The sequence below is a fragment of the Salvelinus sp. IW2-2015 genome, linkage group LG31, assembly GCF_002910315.2.
Source record: "Salvelinus sp. IW2-2015 linkage group LG31, ASM291031v2, whole genome shotgun sequence".
NCBI classification, from domain to species: Eukaryota; Metazoa; Chordata; class Actinopteri; order Salmoniformes; family Salmonidae; genus Salvelinus; species Salvelinus sp. IW2-2015.
The window spans coordinates 20,417,377-20,427,039 of NC_036870.1; the positions used below are offsets into that span (position 1 = coordinate 20,417,377).

General features: G+C 47.1%; 1 protein-coding gene across 1 annotated transcript in view; it reads right to left on the reverse strand.

The window, feature by feature from the left end:
- Positions 1-9,663, reverse strand: part of matn1 (matrilin 1) — a 26,066-nt gene that overhangs the window by 13,248 nt on the left and 3,155 nt on the right. The window contains 1 exon segment of the mRNA XM_023976548.2: positions 1,891-2,075. Within this exon segment, the coding sequence (XP_023832316.1) occupies positions 1,891-2,075 (185 nt within the window).

Consider the following 9,663-nt stretch of genomic DNA (forward strand, 5'->3'; position numbering starts at 1 on the left):
ATCGCCTCTCTGCTACTTGGCCGATCTCTTCTCGGTCTCCTCGTTCTGCGTATTGCTCCGTCTCGTCTCGTCCCGTCGTCTCAATAGCTGGTCCCTTCTGCGTCTCTCCCGTCGATTCTCTTATTGCGCTGGCTCTCATCTCCCTGCGTTCTCCTTAACTGGCCAATCGCTTTCGCTCTTAGCTCTGTCGATGTCTCTCTCCCGGTCGTTGTTCTCTCGCCGGGTCGTCTGATCTCTAAGCTGAACCGTTCGTCTCGTCTCACGTTCGTTGTCTCTACTGGCCGCTCTTCTACATACTAGGGCCGGGTGGTTTTCTACATCTCGTCTCGTTGATACTGCCTCATCTCTCGTGCCCTCGTTCTCTACTGAGCTCTCTCGGTCTACTGGCTCTCTTCGTCTCGCCGGCGGCTTGCGTATGGACTGCAGTGTGACTGCCTCTCTCTCGTATTTAATTGGTTATCTCTCTAGCCGTGTGCTGTTATTGTGTGGTTTGAATAGCGTTGGTTGAGGGTAGACAGTAGACTGGAGCTGTTTTGTTTGGGAAAACGTATGCATTCTCTCTGTTGCGATCAATCTTGCAAATGGCATTCATTGTATCTATAGAAGCTACTACAGATACCATACTAATACTTCCCCTCTCAGTCTTGGTTCGGCGTCTGTTTTCGCAAGTCCTGTTCGAGTGTTGATCTGGTTTTCCGGGTGATTAAATAATCAGCTCATTGACCGTCGTCATTCTCTATCTTGTTGCTGTGCCATGCGTAGGCTTAGTCTCCCTGTTCAGATAACCATCCATTACCGCGTTACCTCCCTCGCCATAATGAGATCCCACTCTTCCTCCGGGCTCGGTCCTTCTCTTTGCTCCTGGCCCTATTATTTGCTTCCTTCCCTCTTACCGTTTCTCCTCGACTTCCTTGATCCCAATAGGACCTGGTTCTCACTCCCCGACTTCCCCCACTGCTTTCCACGCAGCCCGCCTCGATCCCTGGACGCCGGCTGTTTACTCGCCACATATGTCTCCGTCTCTTTGTCCCGACCCCGACGGGCTCCGCCTCATAAACAGATGCCCTCCTCTGCGTCAATTGAATTGCGAGAGAGAATAATGAAAGAGCAGAATTGAGCCGAGGCTTGCCGATTGAAGATTTTCTGAACAGTGAAGTTGAATATAGTAAATCATTGTCACTAATAATAATCTCGCCGCGCCCCCACGCAGGCAGGTCTGTGTACCTGCGGCCTAGACAGGGAGACTCTTGGTGTTACATGCGGTAGGAGCAGCAGTAGGGAGATGTGCGTCCGGGTCAGAGTTGCGAGCAGGTGAAAGGTGTGTCTGGCCAAAGGTCATCGAGGGACTTAGTGATGTGTGGACCTGAACGCCACAGCCAGGAGTGGCGTGGTCGGAAGTGAGCTCAACATATAGCCGAGCCGCGTGCAAGAATGAGGCTGTGGTGTGCGTTCTGAGTGGTGAGAATAATAGAATTTGAAGTGGACTGCCACAATAGAACTGTAGCTGAGCATTCACTGATTGTCCCGCACGACGTTCTGATATGATGCCGCCCTTTCCTACTCTCCTGAGTGATCGTTCATGTCACAGCGCATGTTTGTCCCCAATAAGTTCCAGAGGATAATAGTTATTGTAAGGGATGTACTTACAAACGACACAACCACACACAGCACACACGCAGCACACACACAGCACACAACACACAGGTGTGTGTGTGTGTGTGAGTACATCCTAAATAGATTATCTTGGAACTTTTGGGGACAACATGGCTGTGATGTAGTACTCAGGAGAGTCAGAAGGGGGCATCATACAGAACGTGTGGACATCAGTGAATGTAAGTACAGTTATGGAGTCCATTCAAATTCTATATCTCACCACTCAAACACACACACCTCATTCTTGACGCGGCTGGCATAGTTGACCACTCCGACCCGTGTGGCGTCAGGTCCAACATCCAGTCCCTCGATGACCTTGGCCAGGAACACCTTCACCTGCTCGAACTCTGACGGACGCACACTCCTACTGCTGTCCACGATGAACACCAGGTCTGTAGGGCGAGTGTTACACAGACCTGCCGCTGGGGGGGGGAGATTATTATTAGTGACAATGATTACTATTATTCAAATTCATGTTCAGAAAATCTTCAATGGCTGGTCAATTCTGCTGTTCATATTCTCTTCGAATTCAATTGAGAGAGGAGGGATTTGTAGAGGTGGGGGAGAGGAAGAGAGGGAGAAGTGGGAGGAAACAGTGGGGAGGGGGAGTGAAAGAGTGGGGAGGGGGAGTGAGAACCAGGTATGGGGATGCAAGGAGTGAGGAGAAAGGTAAGAGGGAGGAGCAAATAAAGGGAGGAGCAAAGAGAGAGAGCGAGAGAGTGGGATATTAGGGAGGGAGGAAGGGATGGATGGTATGAAAGGGAGACAAGATAGAGGGAGCAAAAAGAGAGAATGAGAGGTCAATGAGTCTGGATGTATTAATCACCCGGAACCAGACGGAACCAGACGGAACCAGACGGAACCAGACTGAGAGGAAGTATTAGATGGTTTAGAGTTATAGATACAATGATGATGAAGATGATGAGAGAGAGAAGATACGTTTTCCAAAAACAGCTCAGTCTACTGTCACCTCAACAAAGTAAAATACACACAATACAGCAAGCTAGAGAGATAAATAGAGAGAGAGAGTCACAGTGAGTCATAGAGAACGAGGGAGAGAGAGAGGCAGTAGAGAGAGAGGCAGTAGAGAACGAGGGAGAGAGAGAGGCAGTAAAGAGAGAGAGAGAAAGGGTGTGTCCAGACCTGAACAGATGTTGATCTGCAGCTTCTTAGCGATGGCTGTCAATGCTTGAGAATCAGCAGTGTAGAAGTCAGTTCTCCTTTGGCTTGATGCTATCGCCCTCAACTCACCTCTACAGCATTACCCACGCCCCAGCATACATCCTAAAAACCGAGAGAGATAGAGGGGGGGAGGGAGAGAGTGAGGAGGGAGAGGACGAGGGGGAGGGGGGAGGAGAGCGGAGGGGGAGAGAGGAGCGAGAGCGAGGTGCGGGATAGGGAGAGAGCGAGGGGGGAGAAGCGAGAGGTGAAGGGAGAGAGAGGGTGGGTGTTAGGAAAGACCAATGCATTAGACACAGATACCAGGGAGGGATCCTACAGTAAAACGTCACAAAATTAACGTGACTACCCTTGAGATGACTACACATTGCATTGCACACATCAGTTCACACACTTAAACCACTCTTCCTTCTTTCCCTCCCTCACCATTGCTCCTTCACACATCGTTCACACACTTAAACACTCGTCCTTCTTCCCTCCCTCACCTTGCTCCTTCACCACAATCCGTTCACACCACTTAAACACTCTTCCTTCTTTCCCTCCCTTCACCTGGTGCTCCTTCACACATCTTCCACATCTTATAACTCTTCCTTTGTCCCTATCCCTCACCTTGCTCCTTCACTCACATCCGTTATTCAGCACACACCTCAAACACTCTTCCTTCATTCCCTCCTCACCTTGCTCCTGGCCTTCTTGGCGGCGTTCTCCTGAGATAGTTCCTGCTGGCCGTCCCTCGGTGAAGCAATGCCGACCTTGGCGACCCCGGCCGTTGGCCCCACCATGCTGGGTGCAAAGCTGCTGTCGGTCGAGGTAGCGAGGGCCTGTTCCTGTCATTGTCCCCCTCTTACCATGTAGGCCATCTTCTTCACCGCGTCCTTCAGTCCTTCTTGTTTGTTGTAACGTCCGCAGAGGAACTCCTAGACCGGAAGGGGAGGACGAGAGGGTGAGAGGTGTGTGAAGTGATACACAGTTATCAAAAGTTTTACAATACATAAATAAATTAATAAGTTAACCTCTATTTGTAATCCTTGTTTAATCGTCATTTATTAAAACACACACACCACACACCTGTTGACCCAGAGCTGGAAGTTTACTGCCAGTCCTTAACTCATAGCCTTGGTCTTTTTTTTTTCGTGTGGTAGTGTTGGGGGGTTTCTTCGAACGTTCGCAGTTTGTCTACGATCTGGTTGATCCACTTCTTGACCAGCTCAAAGCTTTCTCTGGACGCACACTTCTTAGAACCATCGCATCAGGAACCACTCCACGTCTGTGCGCCGCATTACTGCAGCTGGGGGGATTGAAGGCGATTTGTACAACATCACACTCAAAATTCTACAAATCATACATTCTAAATTTTCTCTCTCAACACACACACAGACTACTCTCTCTTCTCCATCATTTCACACACCACATCACACACACACACAACACACACACACACACACCACACACACACACACACAGCACACACCAGCACACCAAACACACACAACACACACACACACACACACTAAACACATACACACTCACCGCTGCGACTTTTGCATCTCAGTAGACTGAAGCCCTCTTGCCAGGCACAACTTTTGATTGACCCTTTTTTAGGTTGCTCTTGATGCTGTTCTGCACGTTTGACTCGGTTATATTTTTTCTTATTTATTTTGACGTTTTCATAGGTTAGTGTTCTTTGTGTTCTTTTCTATCCTTAGTAGTTTTAGTTAATTTGATTTCGTATGTATTTTGTGTATTGACTTTTTTGTCACAAACCTGCTGACAGTCAATCTCATGGCACACAGGATCCGCCACTGTGTCTAGCATGCTCACAGTACAACATACACAGGAGAACCACACACACCACATACGACACCCCGTACACCACACAAACGCACACAACACACATATGCAGGGCACAGCGTAAACACGCTCGCAGACACACACACACCACAGGGGGGTCGGTGAGGGTTGGGGTACAGAATAACACTATGTCAGTTTTGAAATACTGGAGGGAAATATCTCAGTTGATTTTAACGGATCCCTAACTAATGCCATCTCTAAAAGGATTCCGGTAGGATCTACTGGATCTGATGTTTGTTGTAGAAGACTCGCCTCGCGATCTTTAATAAAGAGACAGGGGTGGAGAGATTGGAGAGTATTTTTTACCCGCTTAGACCAAGATGCGTTTATTAGTCCCCATCTGAAATCAAATATGTGAAATTCCCGGGATTAGAAAAGGAAATTGGTAGTTGCCAGATTATGCACTGTCGGTATGGCTCGTCCCATAGGGAATCCATCCCTGTTTACATGCAGTCCACCCCTGAGGGTCATCCAACAGATTGTGTGATTACAAGCGCCATTCAAACAGCTAGCAAATGGAGTCCCACCAAGGGCTGCGAGCTGATTGACGACTTTGATTTGATCTAACACTAGTGAACACTCATCAGAAAGCCTTCAGTCTCACCCTCAGAGGAGGAGGAGTTACTGAGAATGACACCTTACCCTGGCCCACACCCACCAACTCCTTTGCGTGAGGATGAAAGAAAAGGACGAATGATGGTGAAGACTCCTTTCATCCTTTGTAACATCATCCTCCTCCCCCTGATAACTTTCCTTAACACCTCCCTCGACACATCACTCTCTCGCTTGTCAAAACACTCTCCCTCCCTTGTCCAACTCTCTCCTTTCAAACACATCTCTCTTCCTTGTCAACACACATCCTCTCTCCTGTTCAAACACATCCTCTCTCCTTGTCAACACACTCTTCTTAGTTCCCATCCTTCTTGTCATATAGGCACACTAGAACAGACCACTTATCAGTAACATATCAGACCAATTTGCAATGTTAGTCTTTTCTAGTATGGCCATCTTATGATTCCATTCTCTTCATTCCCTCTTTCTCCCTCTTCCTTTTCCGTCCTTCCCGCTCTTCCCTCTCTCTTTCCTTCCTGTCCTTCCTCTTTCTCCCCCGTCTGTTCTGTCACTTCCTGTCCTTCCCTCTTCTCCCCTCTCTTCTGTACGCTTCCTGTCCTCCCTTTCTCCCCTCCTTTCTCTGTCCTCCTGGATCCCTCTTCCTCTCCCTGCTCTTCTTCTGTCCTCCCTCTCTCCCTTTCTCTGATCCTTCCCTCTTTCATCCCCTTTCTCTTGTCCTTGTCTTCCCTCTTTCTCCCCTCTTCTCGTGTCCTTCCTGTCCTTCCGCTTTCTCCCTCCCTCTCTCACACAGAAGCCTCCTTGCAACTTCGGTGAGTTTCTCGGATGACGTGGAGTAAGCTCTTCTACGTAGTCCACGTGGTCGTCCAGCTGTCTGGCTGCGTCTGCTTTCAGCGGTATTTTCCCAGGTCTACACGCACCTACGCCACTGGCGTATAGCTCGATACCGCTTCCGGGCACGCGCCCCACATCTTTCGTTGTCCTGGGGCGACCGTCTGTTCACGATGATGTGCCACCTGGAGGAGATATGGACGATATGACATTAGTTGGATAGACTAGTTGATTTAATAGGACCAGGTTAGTCATGAGACATACCAACACAGCCGCGTCGCTGAGACAAAATGGCGAAGGTGTTGTTTGAAGCCAAGGTGCTATGTATTGGCTTCCTTTGGATGGCCAATATAGAAAGTCCCGCAATCCCAGCCAGTCTGGCACTACAGGCAGGCTAAAGAAAATGTAAGTATTTTAAAGATTTCAGATAGATTTTGACCCTGGTCTGGTGTGCTATAACCTACTTGCTGATCTCTGGGCTGCCCGCGGCGCCCTCAGCTCCGCTGAAAGCTTCGTTATACGGGCGAACGGATAGCAGTAGCCGGTCATCGGCTGCCGTCGCAAGGGGCTCGATCTTAGTCACAGGCCTTTACCAGACCTGCACTTGGTTATGGGTGTCTTCGAGGACAAGCGGAGAGAGGCAGTTAGGTGTGTGCTGTGCTGATTTTGCTGCTTGTGTGTGGTGTTGTGTGGTGTGTGTGTTGTGTGTGTGTGTGTGTGTGTGTGTGTGTGTGTGTGGGTGTGGACTTGTGTCTGTGTGTGTTGTGTGTGTTTGTGTTGGTACATCTAAATAGATTGATCGTTGGAACTTTTGGGGACAAACATTGGCTCGTGAACATGTAGATTACATCATGGAGAGTCAGCAGATGGGGCATCATCAGAACGTGTGGACATCAGTGAATGTAAGTCGTTATGGAGTCCATTCAAATTCTTATATTCACCACTCATAACACACACACCCTCATTCTTGGACGCGGCTGGCATAGTTGACCACTCCGACCCTCTCTCGGCGTCATGTCCAAATTCCAGTTCCTCGATGACCTTGGCCAGGAACACTTCACCTGCTCGGAACTCTGACGGATCGCACACTCCTACCTGGCTGTTTGTCCACGATGAAACCAGTCTGTAGGGCCAGTGTTACACAGACCTGCCCTGGGGGGGGACGATTATTATTAGTGACAATCGATTTACTATTATTCATAATTCATGTTCAGAAAATCTTTCAATGGCTGGTCAATTCTGTTCTGTTCATATTCTCTTCTAATGCTCAATAGAGAGTGAGATTTGTAGAGGTGGGGGAGAGAAAGGTGGAGAAGTGGGGAGGAAACAGGGGAGGGGAGAAAGGGGATGGGGGATTGTGAGAACCAGGATATGGGGATCAAGCGAGTGATGGAAAGGTAAGAGTGGAGGAGGCAAATAAAGGCGAGGATCAAAGAGAGAGACGCAGAGATGGAATTAGGAGAGTGAAGGATGGATGCTGTATGAGCAGGAGTAACAAGATAGAGTAGCAAAAAGAGAGTAATCGAAGGTTCCAAAGTCTGATGTATATCACCGGAACCAGACGGAACCAGAGCGAACCAGACGGAACGCAGACTGAAGGAAGTATTAGATGGTTAGAATATAGATACAATGTTGATGATGAAGATGATGAGAGAGAAGAATACGTTGTCCTCAAAAACAGCTCAGTCTAACTTCACCATCAACAAAGACAAAATACAACACAATACAGCAACTAGAAATAATAGGAAGAGATGTCACAATGATCACTAGAGAACGAGGGAGAGAGCAGGCAGTGAGAGAGTCATAGGACAGTGGGAGGAGAACGAGGAGGAGAGAAGCCAGTAAAGAGAGAGGAGAGAGAACGAGAGAGATAGAGAGCAGTGGAGAGATAGAGGGTATGAAAGAGGGTAGGAGATGAAAGAGCATAAACGTAGAGAGAACTAGAGGCAAGAAACGATGGAGAGAGAGAGGCCAATAGAAAACGAGGAGAGAGGAGAGGCAGTATAGAACGAGAGAGAGAGAGCAATAGAGAAGAGGGAGAAGAGAGGCATAGAGAACGAGGGAGAGAAAGGCAGTAGTAAGACGAGGCAGTTACTTAAGAACGAGGGAGAGAGCGAGGCATAGAAACAGGGGAAAGGCTGTAGAGAGAAAGCATGGGTGTGGTGAATAGGTGTGTGTGGGGAGAGGTATGTTGTATGGCTTGTGCGTGGTAGTCGGCACACGGTGGGTAGAGTGTAGCTTCATGTAGTAAGTGTAGCTGTAGTAGTAGAGTAGAGTGTATTTTAGTAGTAGCAGTAGTTAGCGATTACAGTAGTCATATTAGATGTACTGATTGTAAGATGTAGCTGTATGTAGTAGAGTGTAGTGTATGTAAGTAAGAGTGTAGCTGTAATGTAGTACAGTAGTTGGTACTAGTGATGTAGCTATGAGTAGGTAGTCGTAGTTGTAGAGTGTATGTATTAGTAGTGTAGCCTGTATGTAGTAGAGTGTAACTGTATTAGAGATGTAGATTATGTAGTAGTAAGTGTATCTGTTATTTAGTAGAGTTAGTGTATGTAGATGTAGCATGACGTAGTATGTAGTGTATGTAGTAGATGTAGCTTATGTAGTAGATGTAGCTGTATGTAGTAAGTGTAGCCTGTACGTAGTAGAGTGTAGCTTATTAAATTACAGTGTAGCGTAGTAGTACAGTGTAGCTGTACGGTAGTAGAGTGTGCTGTAACCTAGTATTGTAGCTAGAGTTTGCTAGTTGTGAGTAGAGTGTAGCTGTATGTAGTTAGAGTGTTAGTAGCAGTGTAGCTGTATGTAGATTAGTAGTAGACCTGTAGCGTGTAGTAGTGTACTGTAGTAGTGGTCAGTAAGGAGTGATTGAAGTGTAGTAAGTATGTAGTATAGATGAGCGTGGGGGGTGTTGTGGTAGTGTACGTAGGAGATCGTACTTGTAAGTGTAGTTAGTAGACTGTTGTAGCTACGTGAGTAGGTAGTTAACATAGATTGACGGTAGTAGTAGTAGTGTAGTAGTAGATTGTAGCCTGTATTAGTAAGTGTGCTGTATGTCAGTGTACTGATAGTGTGTAGCTGTACGTAGTCAAGGTCTGTATGCTAGTGATGTAGTGAGTAGCTGTAGTGTAGAGTGTAGCTGTATTAGTAGATTGTTAGTTTGTACTGTAGTAGGTGTATGCTGTATTGTAGTAGAGTGTAGCTGTATGTAGTAGTGTGTCAGCTGTCGTAGTAGAGTGTAGCTGTATGTAGTAGAGTGTAAGTAGAGTTCTGTATGTAGTAATGTTGTAGCTGAGTAGTGTATGTAGTAGATTGTAGCTGTATGTAGTAGATTGATAGCTTTACTAGTAGATTGTAGCTGTAGTTAAGTGTAGTAGAGTGTAGCTGTATAGTAGTTAGAATGTAGCAATATGTGGTAGGGTAGTCTGTATGCTAGTGATTGTGCTGTATGTAGTTAGAGTGATATTTTATGTAGTAGAGTGTGCTGGATGTTATGTGTTAGTAGTGTTAGTTCTGTTATTGTTAGTAGTGTTATGCTAGCTTGTAGGTAGTAGATCTGTAGCTGTATTGTAGTAGTGT